The 22,287-nt window shown below is 39.1% G+C and overlaps 2 protein-coding genes across 2 annotated transcripts in view; one reads left to right on the top strand and one right to left on the bottom strand.

Moving 5' to 3' along the window:
* Window positions 1–22,287, bottom strand: part of LOC136849320 (dnaJ homolog subfamily C member 24-like) — a 90,599-nt gene that overhangs the window by 40,586 nt on the left and 27,726 nt on the right. The window lies entirely within an intron of this gene.
* The window catches only part of LOC136849319 (histone-lysine N-methyltransferase SMYD3-like), a 32,579-nt gene continuing 32,231 nt past the window's right edge, over window positions 21,940–22,287 (top strand). Inside the window, exon 1 of the mRNA XM_067122679.1 lies at window positions 21,940–22,259. Within this exon, the coding sequence (XP_066978780.1) occupies window positions 22,054–22,259 (206 nt within the window). The 5' untranslated portion in view covers window positions 21,940–22,053. The remainder of the gene's footprint in view (window positions 22,260–22,287) is intronic.

The following is a 22,287-nucleotide window of genomic DNA, read 5'->3' as shown; positions in this document are numbered from 1 at the left end:
CAAGCACTGGAAATTTAACCTGTCCAGCCAAGCACTGGAAATTTAGGTTGTCAAACCAAGCACTGATAATTTAGCCTATCCAGCCAAGCACTGGAAATTTAGCCCGTCCAGCCAAGCATTGGAAATTTAGGCTGTCGAGCCAAGCACTGATAGATAGATAGAATACAGAATTTAGGCCAAAGGCCAAGCGCTGGGAGCTGTGAGGTCATTCAGCGCTGAAAGAGAAATTACGAGTAAAAAGGTTTGAAAGGTGTAACAGGAGGAAAACCTCGCAATTGCACTATTGTTAGGAGAGGGTGAAAATTAAGATGGAAGGAGAATATGAACGGAATTACAGTAAAAGGAATGAAAGGGGCCGCAGTTGGGGGACGAAGAGGGACGCTTCAAACACCCTTAACAATGCCTACAGTGCACCACGTGAGGTGCGCCGGCGACGCCGAAACAATTAAATAGTTTTCCGTGGAATGAAACAACATAATGAACTTGCCTGCTAATGACATAATTAAGAATGGGTTATCACAATATTAATTTTACTTACGCGCAAAGCAATTAAGGTTTAATCAGATATATCCTTGTTACAACAACGAGATGCCTTTGAAAAGTATTGGGAGTGCGTGTTTATATTTACACGACTGAAAGAAAAACAAGTCCCTGGAACGGACCACTGGAAGCGATCTCAAGTTCGGCGGCAGACTATTGCAAATTTACTATTTCTAGGACGAATTACTATTTGGGCCAAAGGCCAAGCGCTGGGACCAATGAAGTCATTCAGTGCTGAAAGGGAAATTGACAGTAAGAAGGTTTGAAAGGTGTAACAGGAGGAAAACCTCGCAGTTGACTATGAACCATTTGCTAGCAGTGGGTGGAAAGTCTGATGGAAGATAGGATGAACGGAGGTGCGGTAAAAGAAATGAAAGAGGTTGCAGCTAGGGGCCGAAGGGAGGCTGCAAAGAACCATATGTAATGCCTACAGTGCACCACGTATGATGTACTGACGGCATTAACCCCCTACGGGAAACCTAAGCCTAAAGATATTGTGGAAATAAAGTTTTAATTGCATGTCTTTTATTTTTGTGAGAATTTTCAGCCTTTACTTAAGAAGGCTTTCATGTGATACTCGAATTACTATTGTTCGCTAATGCACGGATTTTCCTTTTCACCCAAAAATTTTATTAATCTCTACGACAACGTGCTCTGAGATTAGGCAAGACAAATCATTGACTGGTCATTCTTTCTGGTCTACCTTCAATGCTCACTTCTAAAACACTCTCCTTCTTCTAGATAATTTATTTTTTCAAATTCTAACAACTGACCTCTTCTCTCTGTATTTCTTACTACCTTCTGTTACTTCTTTCAAATGAACTCCATATTCGTGGGAAGCTTGAATTTAAAGTCACTGGCCCCTTTGGTGGGCTGGTTCCGTATGAATAGGGTTCATTTTCTGAATAATAATAATAATAATAATAATAATAATAATAATAATAATAGTTTAAGCTGGCCTTATGCCAGCACGAACTATTGCTCTTGGGCACTCCGTAAGGAAAGAAAAAGGACACTAGGAATGTCAACCCCTTTCTTTTGATCTGGTGTACGGTTTCCAGAAAGCAGAACCAGTATACAGTGGCATCCTGCTCTATCACAAATCTGATCATTCACACAGATACCTTGGCGAAACTTAAATGTAATTACTCATTGATATTTCTGAGACACTTGGCAGCGACTGGTATAAGGCCATGTTGCCCAACTCCTTGCTTTCTTCCAACTCATTTCATTTTGCTGGTGATTCACCCCATAACTGCTTTATAGATTTTAGGCATACATGCCAAGCACTGGGGCAACTAAGGCCATTCAGCGCTGAAACGGAAATTGACAGTAAAAGTTTGTAAGGTGTAACAGGAGGAAAACCTCACAGTCGCACTATGAATCAATTGTTAGGAGAGGCTGGACAGCAGGATGGAAGAGAACATGAACGGAGGTACAGTATAAGGGATGAAAGAGGTTGCAGCTAGGGGCCGAAGGCACGCTGCAAAGAACCTAAGTAATGCATTGCACCGCATGAGGTGCACTGGCGGCACTAACCCCCTACGGAGGATTCACAGACAAACACATCACATAGATATATGACCTACTGGTGGATGTAACAGCTTCCGATAAGCAAAGGGAAGCTCTTCTGCAATTCATTGTACCTGATGTTCTCCCGAAAGATGAGCATCTCACAGAAATCTCCGAAAGAAACAGAATGCTCTACTACAATGCAATGTACCCAAAGTTCTCTCGAAAGATGAGCATCTCGCAGAAATCTCGGAAAACAACAGAATGAATTGACCCTTCCCAGAGGACAGTGTAATTTGATTTGATTTCTGAAAATCTGACCGTAAGTCCAAGCACTGGGGACACTTTTAGACATTCAGGTCTTAAGACAATGAAAAGAGGGAGTTGGAGCGGTTGGACAGAAGATGGAAGAAAGGATGTAGGAATAAATATAATAATGTGTAAGGTTAAGGGTGCAGCTAGGGGCCGATGGACGCTGCAAACAACCTTTAGTAATGCCTACAGTGCACCCCGTGAGGTATACTAACGGCGCTACCCATTATGGGGTAGACATGGTTTAGATAGGGACTTTTTTCGAGTTTTGTAAATTCCTTTTGCATGCAGTCTGACCTTTGATATTGACAAGGCCCAAAGAATATTCTTCAGATCTTGGCTAACAATGTCTTGCAGGAGCTCTGACCTTATTTTGAAAAACTGGAAGAAGCCAAACAATAAGGTCCAGAGACCTTGGCATAACAACCCAGAGGTCGGTCATATCAAGTTCCTTTCATTGTCAATTGATATTTTTAATTTATGCATCGTAAATGCAAATAAACTAATGAAAAATGCTCTTGTGAAAGTGGTGATTTACATACCTGTATTATACAACAAAGTAGCTGTGCCTGTATTGTACAACATACCAATCATTAGCTGTCAGGTTACACACACAAATAGCACTGTGTGTGTGCAAGGGTGAATGCTTTGTTTTTCATCATTTTTATAAACTCACACTCTCTCGATGAAGGCTCATGTAGAAAAAATCAAAACGAGAGAGAGAGAGAGAGAGAGAGAGAGAGAGAGAGAGAGAGAGAGAGAGAGAGAGAGAGAGAGAGAGAGAGAAAGAAAGTTAAACGAACGTCCACTTAGGGTTTATAATGATACTTTTCTCTCTAATTAGGGGTCTTAAAAGCTGAAAATTACCTACTCAAGTCCTTTCCAGGCTTTTCGGATCCTGCTGATATTTCCCGCCATTTTTCTAATCCCCCGCCGGAAAAGTTATCCCGCGGATGAGCCCGAAGGAGACGCCCAAATGGATGCCGCCCATTCCGAGGGGGATAAAGAGATCAAAATACTCCGTGCCGTATACGGCACGATCGTTACGCGAACGGAGGAGCGGGGAAACGAAGAGGTCGCGGAGCCGAAGCCGGGGTCGGTCGCAGGCATCTGAACGGAGGCGTGTTTTTCCGTGTTAGCGCCAAACGCTATTAGCGATTCGTATTAAAGAGCAGCAAACTTAAGAAGAATGGTTAATTTTCCCCCCCAACTCATTCACATATTAGAAGATTAGAAGCACTCAGGATTTTTGCGTAGGTCATTTGTAAGGATTAATAGGCTTTTTATGGCACACTAGGTGTTAGTTGGAGGAGGAGGAGGAGGAGGAGGAGGAGGAGGAGGAGGAGGAGGAGGAGGAGGAGGAGGAGGAGGAGGAGGAGGGAAAGTTGAGGGGTTGGAAAGGAGGAGGCAGTGGGCGGAGCAGAAGAAGGAACAGAGAAAGAATTGGAGAAATGAGATGGGAGTGATGAAGACAGAAGATGGAACAGGAAGGCGAAGGAGGAGGAGGAGGAGAAGGAGGAGGGAAAGTTGAGAGGTTGGAAAGGAGGAGGCATTGGGCGGAGCAGAAGAAGGAAGGGAGAGAGAACTGCAAGAATGAGATGGGAGTGATGAAGACGGAAGACGGAAGAGGAAGGCGAAGGTGGAAGAGGGGAAGGGAAGGAGGAGGAGGAAGGAAGGAGGAGGGGAACAGGAGGAAAGGGAGATTGATGGGTTGGAAAGAAGGAAGCAGTGGGCGCAGCAGAAGAAGGAAGAGAAAAAGAACTGGAGAAATGAGATGGGAGCGATAAAAACGGAGAAATGAGATGGAAGCGATAAAAACGGAAGATGGAATAGTAAGGCGAAGGTGGAGCAGAAACTGATGGCACTAAATTGCAAAAAATAAATAAATAATAAATAAAAATAAATAAATAACAAACAATGAATTAAACTTCCCTTGATTTTGGTTGTTCAAATCAAGTGGGCTTTTCTACAGTTCAACTTGCTCCTAAGGCGATGACGGGAGAGTTAATTGTTTAAGTGGAGAGAGAGAGAGAGAGAGAGAGAGAGAGAGAGAGAGAGAGAGAGAGAGAGAGAGAGAGAGAGAGAGAGAATGCCTCTCATTCTCTTAAAGGACTTACTTTCAAAGTGTGTCTTTAATCATAATTTACATTATTTAAAAGTGGAGAGAGAGAGAGAGAGAGAGAGAGAGAGAGAGAGAGAGAGATGCCTCTCATTCTCTTAGAGAACTTACTTTCAAAGTATGTCTTTAATAATAGTTTACATTTATTTAGAAGTGGAGAGAGAGAGAGAGAGAGAGAGAGAGAGAGAGAGAGAGAGAGAGAGAGAGAGAGAGAGACTTCTCGTTCTCTTAAGGGACATACTTTCTAACTATAGGTCTTTAATACTAATATACATTTAATTTAGAATCTTAAAAACCACCATATGTGCATGTATACATTTTTTCTTTTTGAAATTCTGAAACTAAATCTTCAGGAAAGGTTAATTGCAACGCTACTTTTATGAAGTACCCAGTGCAGATTAAGAAAGGGTAATTAAGATTTCATACATTGTGCCTTTTTGGACACTAACAGGCTTCTCAAGTGCTACAAAGAACGGAGGTGATGGCTACTTTAAATCCAGTCCTTGCTTAAGAATAGGGATAATGTGTCTACTTACGTTTGTGTACATACACACACTCATACATACATACATACATATATATATATAAATATATATATTGATGGCCGTGTGGTTTAATGCGCGTCACTGTAGTCCTGAGTTCTTGTCTTCCGTGGTTCGAGCCCACGAGAATATGAACTTATTATCAACTAAAAAATTCCTCTGGGTAACATACATAAAAATATATTTCCGAGGTAGAGCGAATTGGATATTAAAGGGCATTTGTAGCTTAATATATATATATATATATATATATATATATATATATATATATATATATATATATATATATATATATATATATATATATATATATATATATATATATATATAATCTGTAACTTTAATAACAGGAGACCTCATTTAAACAGAATAGTACCTAATGGAATTTTCATTAAAAAAAAGTACAAACTTTCAAAGGACTTTCTGTCCTCATCGTCTGGTAACTGTATAATGACCAGATGCGTGCTCCCGCTGGAAACGTAACATCTAAACCATAAAAGGATTCATTATCAAGTCATATGTTAAAAAGAAAGGTAACAAACTTTGAATTTGCTTTGCATTACGGTAACAATGCCGCCGAAACTTTCGAAAGTGAGATATGCCACCTATTAGGCTCGTGAAACACTAATACACAAGTTACTGCAGTCAGTTTCAGAATGATTTTATATGCTTACCACGAGTATTTAGGGGGGTCCCATTTGCAGTCTCTGCAAAATCAGTAGTAAGGCAAGGGGAAACTGCAGTAACCACCATTTTTCTCAGTTTTGTATTTTTGCAGATACTGCAGTCTTCCATTTTAGGGGAGAATGGACCTGCGCCTTTTAAAAGTAGGTCAGGTCACTCATACTACCGTCAGGTATAAGACCATCCAGGGTCACTGTGTATCTAGTGAGATCACGGTTTTAAGTTGTAAAAGTAAAACAAAACAAAAATAATATGTACAAAATCAAGAATTCTTACAATTCAGTCAATCACTTATCATAAGCACAAAGGCTCTGTTTAAAATGAGGTTAGGTCCTAAACCAGTGGTTCTTAAGATTTTTATTACCACGCCTCCTTTAAGATTTGGTTCTTCCTTCACGCCCCCTTGCATCTATGAGTAAAATTCCCACCCAGGTTTAAAGGGAAATGATAAAAAAAAAGAGAGAAAGAGAAGGGGTTTCGAGGGATCGGAAGGGAGGTAAATAATTACAAAATATGGTAAGCCCAACGAGTCTAACTATAGAGTAGTAGACTATAAGAAACTAATGTTATAAGGCGACACTTTTGCATTTTATATAAACCTCTGAAAATTAGTTCCTCACTCTTGTTAAGAGAATTACGAATATAATTAGAGAATTTCTTATTTTTCCCTAGGGCTCGGGCCTCCCCTGGAAAATTGCTGACGCACCCTAGATTAAGAAAAACTGTCCTAAACAGACCTGAAAAATGTTACGAAATTGCACAGCGCATCAAGACGATTATATTCCTGATTCAGCCCAGAGCTTGCAAGATCATAAATCACTTTTGGCGACAAAGGACGAAAATCATATCATTAAACAGAAATTCCAAAAGATAAAACGAGAGAGAATGACACCACATTTTTTGCACAGAGAGACACGGAAGAACAAAAGTCTCGAATACAAAAGGAAAAATATGGCTTGAAGCACCAGGAAACAATATAAAAACATTAAAAAAAAGGGATAGAAAATACGCGAGGGGTGACGTGGTCACTTTTTGAGAAATGGAGAGCCGTTGACAAATGACAGGAATTTACTCTTGAATAGATAACTACCTATCAGAAATATATTTATGCGGTCGAAGATAAAAAAGTCGTAATGTAATGGTTTGTAGACGTCAGGAAAAATCGGGTTATTTATAGAGGTTAGGAAAATTGTTGGTGGTGTGTTATTCGATCAAGATTTGTAATTTATACATTTATAATTACACAAAGCTATTGAGTAAGAGCGTAATGTATCTTTTTGCCTTATTCGCATACGCGAGGGATGGAGTAGACACTAAAATTGTAATGGTTTACTTAATGTTAATCCAGAATTGGCAAAAAACTAATCCTAAAGTATTCTAAAAAAAAATGCCCATTCTTGAAACATCATCTCTGCCTCCATTATAAAAAAAAACAAAGTGAAAAACATAAAGAATAAAAAAAAAAGGCTCAGCATTAACGAGATAGTTAACTGCAATTAGCCTGAAAAAGGGAGGTAAAAATGGCGTCTTAATAATTCCTCTTCAGATGAGATAAAAGGAGAGAGAAAAATGGCGACGAGGGAAAAAAAATTATCGGAAGAATACGAAGAAGAAGAAGAAAGAAAAAACCCAGGTGGAAAAAAAGACCCCCTTTGAAGATTCATTAATTTTAAGGATGCGAGAGAATAATAGAATTACTTGAAGAGATGAACGCTGATGAACATATTTCACGGGGAGTTTTTTTTTCTTTTTTATATAATTTCTCCGGAGGGATAATTAATTTCGTTTTAGTGATTTAATCTGACAAGACAAGAGCTAACGGAAAAGTGTTTTAGTGGCGCGTCTAAGGAACGGCGCTTGATGGAGAATGGTCAGGGGGTATGTATTGTGAAATGGCCGCGTTCTTTGGGAGTTGGTTTTTTTTTATTTTTCGTGAGGGTAGATTGTAAGAGTATAAAATGAAAGCGTTTGCAATGGGTCGAGTATTCTGCCTTATATATATATATATATATATATATATATATATATATATATATATATATATATATATATATATATATATAAAATACATATATATATATATATATATATATATATATATATACATATATATATATATATATATATATATATATATATATATATATATATATATATATATACATTAAAAAGACATAAACGACAAAACAAGATTATACAAAAATCTCTATTTTTGCCTTCAGCTTTCAGCCGCTACCCAGACTGATAAACAACGACCTTTTTTTTATATCAGGCAAGCACACACACTCTAATGGAGTTAATGGTCAATTTATACCCAAATTACGGATGAAACCAACCCAATAGAGGCTGTCGAGGCAACCCAATAGAGGCTGTCGACGGTCATTAAAAATACCGCTCAAGGTCCATTGTCCTCAAAGTAAGTAAGGGGGAGAGAGAGAGAGACGCTATTTCCCTCCCTCCGCCCTTTACACCCTCAACCTCCTACCCTCCTCTTATCACAGATGTCCACTCACCATCAAAACAATTTCATTCTCCCTTTTTTCATTCTTTAAGTCGTGTTTCACACCGCGCCCACCATAATCTGATTTGAAATTCCCGCTGGTTTGGTGATGCGCGCGCCATCTGTTGAGTGCTGGGGGTAAGTATAAGTGTATATATTGGAGAAGGAACAGAATCACTCTCTGATTTTTATCGTTCTGCATCAAAGCTTTACCATGCTCGTGGGTCTCCTGTGTCGTATAAACGTACAGACTCTTAACAGGACACAAAACTGTTGGTATTAAGCGATGTTTTATATCATAAATACTCTTAACAGGACAAAAAAATGTTTTACATTAAGCTCTGTTTTCTATCAACGTAAAAACGCTGAACTTTCTCATAGGCCAGCTAAGATACAGATGGTAACTGGTTGACTAAAGTGAATTAAATATAGAATTTAGGTCAAAAGCCAAGCAATGGGACCTATGAGGTCATTCGGCGCTGAAAAGGAAATTGACAGTAAAAGGTTTGAAAGGTGTAACAGGAGGAAAACCTCAAAGCAGTTGCACTATGAATCAATTGGTAGGGGAGGGTGGATAGCAAGATGGAAGAAAGATATGAACAGAGGTGCAGTAAAAGGAATGAAAGGGGTTGAAGCTAGGGGCCGAAGGGACACTGCAAAGAACCTAAGTTAATGCCTACAGTGGTCAGCGAGAGGTGGACTGATGACACCACCCCTCTCAGGGGATTAAAGCCTTGCGCATTTATTATACATTCAGAGTACTTATTGACATGTTGTGTAAATATGAATGTTCTATGTTTCTTTATATTTCTCATGGCCAGATAGCTTTATTTTTCCCCTTTACCTCTCTCTCTCTCTCTCTCTCTCTCTCTCTCTCTCTCATACTGTAGGTTTGAGCAATCTAATGGGTGCTTATTTGTACATTCCATTAATTCTTAGTTAAAAAACAATGCTAATTGAATTTGCCAAATCTGAAACACAATATAATGATGAAAATCCCATAGCAGTTATGTAAACTACATCATACCATGCAAATGAACTGGCTAACTCTTTCCTTATCTTCTTCCATTGGTTAGGTCATCCAAGGTCAGGTCAGGCGTAAATAAATGACGATTTCATCTTAGTGCAATCCCATAATACTTTGTAATTCCTTCACAATCGTGTCTCCGGTTCTTCATTTAGCGTCTTAACGGGATCATCGTACTCTCTCTCTCTCTCTCTCTCTACACACAATAATCCCCTTCCCTCTTCTCTTTATCTCACCCTCCCTAGCACACCTCACCTACTCCCCCCACCTCTCTCTCTCTCTCTCTCTCTCTCTCTCTCTCCCCTATAGTCCCCGCTCCCCCTCCCTCCCCCCTGTAAACGTCGTCGTCTTTTTTCGCCCGGGGGTTCAATCTTTGAGGCGCTCTGTCCTCATCAAAATTCAATCAGATTTTATTGCATCATTTTCGGGCGCAAGCTTCGGCCTAATTATGTTACTTGTACAATAAATGAAGGTTCGACAAGAGGAGGAGGCGGAGGAGGAGGGGGGAGGGAGTGATAGGTAGGTAGGTAGGGGAAGGCCAAGGAGAAGAGAGAGAGGACACAGAAGTGGGAATTTGGGAAGTGGCGATGGAGGAGGTGGGAAGGAGTGAAGGAGTTCTTTTTTATTTTCCTTTTTCTTCTCGAATCGAGGAGGAGAATATGCATAGGATGAGAAGATGATTGAGAGAGAGTGACAGTTTCAACCATTTATGTAAGAGGCAATAAACACGAGTCAAGGACAGTTCTGAGACAAAGATGAATAAATGAAAGACAAAGACGCTTTATTAACAAGTAATAAAAAAGTGGTAATATAAAAATAAAAAAGTAAAATCGAGTTTTCTGTACAGCCGCTACAGCGTATAATCAAGGTCACTGAAAATAGACCTATCTTTCGGTGTCTCGGTATAATGCTGTATGAAGGGCAGCCCATGAAACTTTAACCATGGCCAGGTGGTGGCCTATCCTATATCGTTGCCAGATGCACTATTATGGCTAACTTTAACCTTAAATAAAATAAAAACTACTGAGGCTAGAGGGCTGCAATTTGGTATGTTTGATGAGTGGAGGGTGGATGACCAACATAACAATTTGCAGCCCTCTAGCCTCAGTAGATTTTAAGAAATGGGGCGGACAGAAAAAGTGCGGACAGAAAAAAGTGCTGACAGAGTAATGCGCGGACGGACAGACAAAGCTGGCACAAGTTTTCTTTTACAGAAAACTAAAAAGGCGATAATGATTTATGGTATTGAGAACTCTTCTCCTAACAGTTTAAAGAATTTTGACAGAAAGGAAAATGATCAGGTTATCCAAAGACTTCAAAAATATTTAAACTGCTGTCAGCGCACTTTGCATAAAGATTTCTGATGCAATACTTACATTTTCTAGGAAGAGCTTCAATACCGCACCTGATACTGCATAAACCATATATAAGGATTAGAACAATTTTGAACTTAAGACTGTAAAATTACCTTCAACAAGGATTCCTTCAAGCAAATCTGATGGAGATTTATTGACATTAAGGTCAAAAGTCAACGCTTTCTCGTGCCTTTGCCTGGTTAACTGAAATTACAACTACCAATTCACTACAAGGACTTAAGATAATAATGCCCTAAAATGGAAGACCGCAGTATCTCCAAAAATACAAAACTAAGAAAAATGGTAGATACTGCAGTTTTCCCTTGCTTTACCACTGATTTTGCAGATACTGCAAATGGGGCCCCCTAAATACTAGCGGAAAGCATTGAAGAATCATTCTGAAACTGCAGTAATTTGTGTATTAGTGTTTAACGAGCCCAGTAGGTGGCATATCTCCATTTCGAAAATTTTTCAAGTACTGCAGTTTTCCATTTTTGGGCAGAATAGATCTCAAAGCAAGCACATACAAAAGCACATCGTGATTCTTCAAGTTTCTTATTTAGTCTTCAGGGAATTATTTTGCTTGTAACATTTAATTTCTATTTCTGCACTTCCCATTCGTATTCATCTGATATCTTTGTGAAAAAATATTGAACTTACATATTACATATTTCTATTTTGCCTAACCTTACCATCACATTGCATCACATTTTTTTCACGAAAGTAGCAAATGGAAGCGGAGAAATAGAAAATAGATATGAAAAGCAAAAAAAAAAAAAAAAAACACACACACACACAAACACACAAACTTCACTGAGGACTAAAAAAGAAACACTGAAAAACCACAGTGGTGCTTTTTTATTTGCTTGCTGTGCATTGAGGTACATAGATTTACTTTCAAAGCACCCAGACGCAACTCTGGTAATTTTACAGTCTTTAGCAGTCCAAGTTCTGTACATTTTTTAACCCTTTCATTTGACTTCTTCAATATAAGGGGCAAAACCACAATTCTCCTCAGAAAATGTTTTCATTGTGTCAGAAATCTTTATACCAAGTGCACTGGATCATAAACAAGCTTTCAAATACTGATACTGTCACTTATGTTCATAACTGTGACGAACCATTTTTGTCACCAGACCTGCTTTTGGGTTCTAACCAAGCCTCTACTGGAAACCCTCCAAAAAATGTGGGGAACAATTTCCTTGTCCCTGTGCCTAAGAACAATTTTTTGTCACTAGACCTACTTCAGGGTTCAAACCACGCCTCTGCTGGAAACCTTCCATAAAAATATGGGGAACCATTTCCTTGTCCCTGTGCCTGCTTCTGAATCCAAACCTTCAACAGAATGTAATGAATAGGTCCTTAGCTTCAGCTGGATACCGTCCAGAAATGCTATATGAAAACTGCTCTTCAGGACGGGGTCACAACCATAAAATTTGATAAAAATTTCGTCCTCCCTGTCCAACCTCGTTGTTAATTTGGGGTAACACAAACAACCCCTTCCTTCCCCCCCGCCCCCTTCCCCCAACCACCTTCCCCTGCTCCCCACCTCAAGCCCACAACCCACAGGCAAGTTAATGATATTTCTGGCTTAAATTATATACCAAAGCAAGAAAACTATGCAGAATGTTTAACGTCTTGAAAAATCCATGGTGTTTTTAGGCTAGGTTGTTGGAAATCTTCTGGTTTTTAGTGGTAATATAAATACAGTATACTTACATAAAAGTATTGATATTTTATATAAATATTATATTAAAATAGAGATATTAATGTTTTATATTCACACTCGTATGATATTAATGTAATATATTAATATAAAAATCATAACTATCCTCGTTTTGAGAGAGAGAGAGAGAGAGAGAGAGAGAGAGAGAGAGAGAGAGAGAGAGAGAGAGAGAGAGAGCCTTGATAAGACAACCTCCCTGCGTCCAGTAAATAAATCACAATTCTGTTAACGAAAAAGATAATAATAATAATAATAATAATAATAATAATAATAATAATAATAATAATAATAATAAAATAATAATAATATCTATACTATATACATAACAACAGCGCTGTTCAAAGTGACAGAAAAAAAATAAATAGTAGAGTTGACAGCCATAATAAACGGATATAAACAATTGCAGTGCCAACGAAAGGTGGCATGGAAACACACACACACACACACAAGGGCAAATACGGGTTACTTATGACTCAGGTGGGCAGTGAGCGATAAGCATGTGTTATGTAATACCTGTTACTACAGATGAGTAGTCGGAGACTCTTACAGAGTTTGAGTACAGTAAAAAAAGAAAAATAAAAAAAGTTTTCTGTACAGCGTATAACGATGTATGAAAATTTCAGTCAAAGCCCATGAAACTCTTAACCGCGGCCCATAAAACTCAGCCAGGGCCAATGAAACTTGGCCACGGTCCGGCGGTGGCCTCAGCCACGGCCCATGAAACTCAGCTACGGTCCGGTAGTGGCATCAGCCACTATGAAACTCTTAGCCGCGGCCCATGAAACTAAGCCACGGTCCGGTGGTGGCCTGTGTTGTTGGTACCTATATCGTTGCCAGAAGCACGACTATGACTAACTTTAACCTTAAACAAAATAAAAACTACTAGGCTAGAGGGCTGCAATTGGAGGGTGGATGATCAACATATCAATTTGCAGCCGTCTAGCCTCAGTAGATTTTAAGATCTGGGGCGGACAGAAAAAAGTGCGGACAGAATAAAATGCGGACGGACAGACAAAGCCGGCACAATAATTCTCTTGTACAGAAAACTAAAAAGTGATCGTTCATACAGGCTTCTTATGACTCAGTCAAGCGATAAGTATGTGTTATGCAATACTCATTACTCAAGATAAGTAGGTGGGCATTTCTTATGGAGTCTGAATAAAGTATAGAGAAAAAGTGGGTTATTTATCATCAGCATAACTGACGAAGTCATCAGCTGATAAGGAAACTCGGAGGGTAAAATCGTCAGCTCGACAGCTAAATTTGGCCCGAAAGGTTCTTGGGCTAATTTTGGGCACCAGAGGCTTTCCCCGTGCCAACTTATGCCCGTACTCGTGGGTATGATGACGTTTACGTGTGGCGATGAGTTTTTTCTGGATGTTAATTTCTTTCTTCTTCTTCTTCTTCTACTTCTTCTTCTTCTTCTTCTTCTTCTTCTTCTTCTTCTTCTTCTTCTCTCTTATTATTATTATTTTGCATCACTTTTTCATCACATAAGAAATGGGTGACTTGGAAATGTGTCAAAAAATTGTTGTAAACATTGCATTTTTTCTAATTATTGTTTTTTTTTCTTTTTCCTTCTTGATTCTTCATCACTCTCACCATCATTTTGCATCACTTGTTTTTTTCTTCAACATTCTCCTTCATATTGTTCTGCATCACTTTTTCATCACCTAAGAAATGGACGACTTGGAAATGTGTCAAAAGCTTGTTGCGTACATTGCATTTTTCCTATTTATCTTTTTTTATTTTTCTTCTTTTTGTCTCTTCGCCATCTCATTACTATTATTCCGCATCACTCTGTCATCACCCAAGAAACGGACGGGTTGTTAACATGTCTAAAACTTGTGAACATTGCATTTTTCCTATTTGACCTTTTCTATTTTTCTCCTTTTTATTTCTCCTCTTTTTGCTTCTTCACCGTCTCAGTACTATCATTCTGCATCACTGTCATCACCCAAGAAATAGACAATTTAGAAATGCGTCAAGAACATGTGAATATTGCATTATTTTTCTAATTTAAGCATCAGAATGGGTACGCGAAATTTGACATACTGAAGTCTCTTAATCCATATGATAGAAAATAAAATATGTATACTTTGATATCTAGGTACTCACCATCTTCCGAAAGTAAATACTGCTGATGGCTGGTTACTCAAGACCATTACTTTTTAAATTATACAGTATATTGCGGTATCTATATAACAAACGTCCTAAGTTATTTTACCAACAAGTAATGGTCTCATACAGCAGTATTCAGCTACATGCAAAAATACTTTATTAAACTGAATTGAATATTGAATTTAGGCCAAAGGCCAAGCATTGGGACCTATGAGGTCATTCAGCGCTGAAACGGAATGGACAGTAAAAGGTTTGAAAGGTGTAACAGGAGGAAAACCTCACAGCAGTTGCACTATGAATCAACTGTTAGGAGAGGGTGGATAGCAAGATGGAAGAAAGAGAATATGAAAGGAGGTACAGTAAAAGTACGATAGGGGTTGCAACTAGGGGCCGAAGGCACGCTGGAGAGAACCTTAAGTAATGCCTACAGTGCACAGCATGAGGTGCACTGACGGCACCTCATTCTTATTAACTTGTCCGCCCTCTTCGAATGATGATAATTCGTATAACACCTAAATAATCGAATAATTAAGAAATGTAATTAATTTCATGAACTATTGATATTTAATAAATTCAATATAACTTTCCGAAATCTGGGCACAAACAGAAACACTTAATCGAATTAGAGAAGGTAATTTTTTGACATTCGCGTGGAGAAGCAATATTGAATTTCGTGCTTCAACGCACTTCAATGAAATGTTTTATGCAAGAGAGAGAGAGAGAGAGAGAGAGAGAGAGAGAGAGAGAGAGAGAGTGAAGATGAAACTAGTGTGCAAATATGTATACACACATGTATTATATAACAAATATATATAATATATATATATACACATACTAGTTTCATCTTCACTTAATTGCTCTCTCTCTCTCTCTCTCATACACAACACAAATAAAACATATATATATATATATATATATATATATATATATATATATAAATACAAAAGAGAGAGAAGAAAGAGAGAAATGATGAAACTAGTATCATACATACACACACAAATTATATATATATATATATATATATATATATATATATATATATATATATATATATAAAAAGAGAGAGAGAGAAGATGCTCAAAAAAAAAAAAAGAAGGCGAATAAATCAAAATATAGCCACAAATTCAGGCAACACATCCTAGGTCTCACGGAGCAGTTGATGACGTCAGCGCTTTCCCCTAAAAACCAGACTTAACCACAAGCCGCACCTCAAGAAATTAATTAACTATTTTCTAGGCCAGGTAATTGGTGCTGTCCGTAAAAAAGCATGCACATGGAAAATGAGAGAGAGAGAGAGAGAGAGAGAGAGAGAGGGGTTACACCCGTTCACCAAAATCTGCTGCGGGAATGGGCATAAGAGCAAGCGTGCGTGTGTGCGTGTGTGTGTTAGTGTGTGTGTGTGTGTGTGTGTGTGTGTGTGTGTGAGAGAGAGAGAGAGAGAGAGAGAGAGAGAGAGAGAGAGAGAGAGAGAGAGAGAGAGAGAGACTGCACCAGGCCACAAAATTATCTGCTGAGTGATGGAATGTGTCAGTATTAATGCCCGTATGACAGAGAGAGAGAGAGAGAGAGAGAGAGAGAGAGAGAGAGAGAGAGAGAGAGAGAGAGAGAGAGAAAGCCTGTCTGAAACATAATTGGGTCAGTCATGTCCGATCGACAAAAACATCGCATCCATCAACACGGGGTAACAAGGTTTCATTAAATCAATCACACGTCAAAAGCTGAACCGGTCAGGCTTCAAGAAAAACGCCATCTTTAACGACTCCCAAGATATCATTATCGAATGACAGAACCACAAATACAAGTGGAACTGATGATGAGGTCATGCAGCGCTGAAATTAATGTTGAAATTGTTAGGAGGAGGCGGAAAGGAAGATGGAAGTGAGAGAATATGGATGGAGGTACAGTAAAAGGAATGACAGGGGTTGCAGCTAGGGGCCGAAGGAACGCTGCAAAGAACCTTAATTAATGCCTACAGTGCACCTGGTGAGGTGTGCTGGCGGCACTACCCCGCCCCACCCATAGGGTGTAGAGAGCTTATGTATAATATTTGTGATATAATTTCTCAAATTCTTCACATTTTTAGATATGCTTGTTACTACAAAGCCTAAGATCTAAATCTAAGAATACGGGGTAATTCCGAAGTCTGTAGCAGGAGTATCAGGACTAGGGCATGTTGCCGAAGTTCGGCAACGTTCTGATACTGTGGATGCGGTTCGAATCTTGCTACCGGACATCAGAATGACTTCAAATTCTTCCATTTGAATCTAAGGCTTTGTATTGACAAGCGTATCCAAAAAGTGTGAAGAATTCGAGAAGTTAAGAGGGCATTGTGGTGATTACAATTACATACAATTATAAATCATATATATATATATATATATATATATATATATATATATATATATATATATATATAAGAGAGAGAGAGAGAGAGAGAGAGAGAGAGAGAGAGAGAGAGAGAGAGAGAGAGAGAGAGAGAGAAATGCAGTTATTGCATTTACATAATATATCTGATAAAAGGTGACTTGTAGATTCTATATATATATATATATATATATATATATATATATATATATATATATAAATCATATATGTTTGGTATAACGTTTAAAAGAGTGAATGTCCTTATCTCAGTCAAGCAGCTGATTCTACCCTCAGTTAGGATGCAGTGCCAGTATTCTGGGCATATTCGGCTCTGGAGTTGGCACAAATTGTGCTGTGGGTATGACGAATTATCTGATCGATTTCAGTAAGATGTTTATAGCTGGTAAAGATTTTTTACGTGCAAACATGTATATTGGAAAGAAACAATAATAAAAAAAAAAATATAATAATATATATATATATATATATATATATATATATATATATATAATATATATATATATATATATAATATATATATATTATATATAAATATAAATATATATATATATATATATATATATATATATATATATATATATATATATATATATATATATATATATATATATATATATATATATATATATATACACATATATATATATATGATGTGCATGTGTGCAATATACTGTATGCATGCATAAGTCTATGAAGCTCTGGCAATTCTACTCAGTGCCCCCTCATTAATATCTAAATGATTCACCACTTGCATAATCTAAAGCAAGCACAATTTGTTACACTGACACAAATCCCAAACAAGTTGCGAAAGCAAAAGAGTTTATAAGAAAAAACAAGTAAAAAATGCGCTGAAGTTTCTTCGGCGCAATCGAGTTTTCTGTACGGCCGCTACAGTGTAATATCAAGGCCATCGAAAATGGATTTATCTTCAGGTGGTCTCGGTATAATGCTGTATGAGCCGCGGCACATGAAACTTTAACCATGGATAGTGGCGGCCTATCCTATACCGTTGCCAAAAGCACGATAATGGGTAACTTTAACCTTAAATAAAATGAAAATTACTGAGGCTAGAGAGCTACAATTTAGTGTGTTCGATGGTTGGAAGGTGGATGATCAACATACCAATTTGCAGCCCTCAAGCCCCAGAAGTTTTTAAGATCTGAGGGCGGACAGAAAAAGTGCGGACAGAAAAAAGTGGGGACGGCAAGACAAAGCCGGCACAATAGTTTTCTTTTACAGAAAACTAAAACTGAGAAATTCTCCGTCCCCGGAGTAATAAACACTCCTGTTTATAATGTTCACTCTCTAATATTTAAAGTTATCTAGTGATCCTACAAATTCCAGATTCTTATTATTTTTCCCCTGACCGCTATCCTGAGGAAAAGGAATGGAATGGAATATAGAATTTTGGCCAAAGGCAAAGCACTGGGACCTATGGAGTCCGCAGTTGCACTGTGAAACAATTGTTAGGAGAGGGTGGAAAGTAAGCTGACAGAAAGAATATGAACAGAGGTACAGTAAAAGGTACGAAACGGGTTGCAGCTAGGGGCCGAGGGGACGCAGCAAAGAACCTGAAGTAATGCCTACAGTGCACCGCATGAGGTTCACTGACGGCACTACCTAGCTACGGGGATCCTGAGGGAATAAATTGGACGCAAAGTGAAATATATTTCACAGGTTCATCTTCGTTGATGATGATAGCAAGTTATGGAGCTCTGGGTTCAGCTGACGAAAGAGATGGCATTTGATGGTGAGCCAACGCTCTCTCTCTCTCTCTCTCTCTCTCTCTCTCTCTCTCTCTCTCTCATACACACATACGCATTCCCTCTCTCTCTCTCTCTCTCTCTCTCTCTCTCTCTCTCTCTCTCTCTCAAACACACACACATTCTTTCATCAGATGATTTTGTGGACTGGTGCAAACTCTCTCTCTCTCTCTCTCTCTCTCTCTCTCTCTCTCTCTCTCTCTCTCTCTCTCTCGGTTTGAGGAAAGGAAGAGATGAAGACGTGATAACCTTTGGGAAAAGAGGAGGAAGAAAAATTTTTGAGGAACATATTGAATATATAAAAATAATGATTTTTATTTTGAGATAATGAAATGCTAGGATATGTTTCGTTAGGAGAGTTATTGAAAAGAAGAGAAGCTGTCAGGCAATTGCTTGATTGGTGACATACATAAATACACCATACATGTGCACACACATATATACGAGTATACAGTGTGTGTATATATATATGTATATTTATATATATAAAGTATATATATATACATATATATACACACACACACACACACACACACACACACACACACATATATATATATATATATATATATATATATATATATATATATATATATATATATATATATAAATGCTGCATCCATAGGAAAAGAAATAGTACCTAAGGAACTCCAGAGCAAATTATATATATGAGAGAGAGAGAAAGAAACTCTCTCTCTCTCTCTCTCTCTCTCTCTCTCTCTCTCTCTCTCTCTCTCTCTCTCTCGGCGCCCACCGCCCTGCCCGAAAGACAAACGATATTTACAAACATTTCAACAGCAGACTGCAACTAGGCGTGTCTGGGTGATGAGACTTCTGCCTTATGTAATAAACAAAACGAAAAAACAAAAAAAAATTTAAAAAGGGAAACTTAGCTAGAAGAGTGTCTGAAAGGGCTACATTTTAGAAAGTAAGTTCAAAGGGAGAAAGTAACTGGCAGTAGAGAGGTGGTGAAATAACTTTCTTCATCTGGGTGGTTCAAACTTATTTGAGAATGATAAAAAAATTAATGAAAAAAAGAGTTAGCTAAAAAATAAAAAAAGGAAGCTAGCTCAAGGCGTGTCTCAAAGAGCTGCATTTTAGAAAGTAAATTCAAGGGGAGAAAGTAACTCGCAGCAAGGAGGTGTTGACTGTTCATATTGTCAACAGTGAGATCATTTTCTTAAACTAGGTGCTTCAAACTTATTTAAGATACTATTATAGGCACTATTTTCCTTGTCCCCCTAAAAAGGGTCAGTTTTATAATTCTGTCTAAATCATCACAAAGATACTATTATAGGCACTATTTTCCTTCCTTCCCTAAAAGAATTATTTTAAGGATTTCTGTCTAAATCATCATAAAGATAATATTATAAGCACTATTTTCCTTCCTACCCTAAAGGGATTGGTTTAAGGATTCTCTCCAAATCATCATAAAGTTACTATAATAAGCACTATTTTCCTTCCTACCCTAAAGGGATTGGTTTAAGGAATCTGTCTAAATCATCATAAGGATACTATTACAGGCACTATTTTCTTTCCTACCGCAAAAGGATTAGTTTGAGGATTCTGTCTAAATCATCACAAACACAGAACCTAAAGATCCCTTCTGTCATTCCTTCTACTGACAGACTACAAGGTTGAAAAAGAAGGAGAGAACTCGGTTACCGAAGGTCGTCTACTGGAATAAATTATATGAAATTCTATAACAAAAGTTGAGGGATGGTTTCCCTATCTACCTGGTGGGGGAAGGGGAGGAGGGGAGGGAAGAGGAATTACTCGATGTCTCAAGGGCATTAGTTGTTAAGCAACAAGGTACTTATTATGTAAACTTCATTTTGGTGTTATTCCTCTTTTCTTAAAGCTTGGTCTTCTACAGTAAAGGTGGGTTAGTGGATTTCTGGTGTTCTACAATTAAGGCGTGCTGATGGACTTCTGGTTTTCTACAGTAAAGGTGTGTAATGGATTTCTGGTCTTCTACAATAAAGGTGTGTAATGGATGTCTGGTCTTCTACAATAAAGGTAATGGATTTCTGGTCTTCTACAATAAAGGTAATGGATTTCTGGTCTTCTACAATAAAGGTGTGTAATGGATGTCTGGTCTTCTACAATAAAGGTAATGGATTTCTGGTGTTCTACAATAAAGGTGTGTAATGGATTTCTGGTTTTCTAAGATGAAGGTGTGTAATGGATTGCCGGTCTTCTATAACAAAGATGTGTTAATAGATTTCTGATCTCCTATAATAAAGGCCCATTAATGGCTTCCTGGTGGATTTTTGGTCTTTTAATGGATTTCCCCTTTTATACATGACGTTCAATCCGCCCTTAGAAAGAAACGAGCCAAGTCAATTCTTTTAGAAACTTTAACCACGGCTCGGTGGTGGCCTATCCTATATCGTCGCCAGAAGCACGATTATGGCTAACTTCAACCTTAAATAAAATAAAAACTACTGAGGCTAGAGGGCTGCAGTTTGGTATGTTTGACGATTGGAGGGTGGATGATCAACATACCAATTTTCAGCCCCTAGCCTCAGTAGTTTTTAAGCTCTGAGGGCGGAGAGAAAAAGTGCGGACAGAATCAAATGCGGACGGACAGACAAAGCCGGCACAATAGTTTTCCCTTACAGAAAACTACCAAGACTGACCAATGAAAGGAGACCCCCATTAAACTCCCTCCACCTATGACGCAACAACAGACAGGTCCGAGAACTTGTTTATCTTTTATCACATTCACACCGAATTATCACGCAGCCCTGGGTCCTATGGTGGTGGTGGTGGTGGTGGTGGTGGGGGTGGGGGTGGGGATGGTGCCGGACACGGGCAGGTGGTTGGTCCCTCATCAATTTGGGGCTTGGTGCCAGGTGAGGGAGCGACCGAAATGAAAAAAGAATGAAGGTGAGGAGGAGGAGGAGGAGGAGGAGGAGGAGGAGGAGGAGGAGGAGGAGGAGGAGGAGGAGGAGGAGGAGGAGGGAAGGAGGAAGAGGGGGAGGGAGGGAGGGAAAGAGGAGGAGGAGGAGGAGGAGGAGGAGGAGGAGGAGGAGGAGGGGAGGGAGGGGGGAGGAAAGAGGAGGAGGAGGGGAGGGAGGGAGGGAGGGAAAGAGGAGGAGGAGGAGGAGGGAGGGAGGAGGGAGGGAGGGAAAGAGGAGGAGGAGGAGGAGGAGGAGGAGGAGGGGAGGAGGAGGGAGGGATGGAGAGAGGGATGTAGAGGGAGGGACGAAAGGAGGGAGGGAGAAGAGGAAGAGGGAGGAAGGGTATCTCGGTGAGAGGAGGAGGAGGAGGAGGAGGAGGAGGAAGGAGGAAGGGAGGAAGATGACGAAGGGAAGGAGGGAGGAGGAGGGTGAGGAAGAGTAGGAAGAAGGGTATCTCCACGAGCGTGTGTCATCTGTATACATTTGGCGCTAGTGCCCATCGAGAAGTGCCGGGAGGCGGGTGCACTTATCCGGAGCTCCGTGACGTCACAGGGGGCTCGAATGTACCGATCTGGTTCGTACATACGGGTCGTCCCGATGCCCCGGGACTACAGGAACGTGAAGGTCAACGTGAAGGCCCGTTCCTTCGTCAAGAAGAAACAGCCCGTCAAACGCGGTGACGTCATAATGTCCTCCAGGCCCTTCTGTTGGCTAGTGGACAGCAGCCTGGCGGGACAGTATTGCGAATACTGTCTGGGGTCTTTCAGGTCAGTGCTTGCAAAAGCATTACGCAGT

This window comes from Macrobrachium rosenbergii, chromosome 20 (genome assembly GCF_040412425.1).
Source record: "Macrobrachium rosenbergii isolate ZJJX-2024 chromosome 20, ASM4041242v1, whole genome shotgun sequence".
Classification (NCBI taxonomy): Eukaryota; Metazoa; Arthropoda; class Malacostraca; order Decapoda; family Palaemonidae; genus Macrobrachium; species Macrobrachium rosenbergii.
This window is presented reverse-complemented; position numbering and strand designations above follow the sequence as displayed.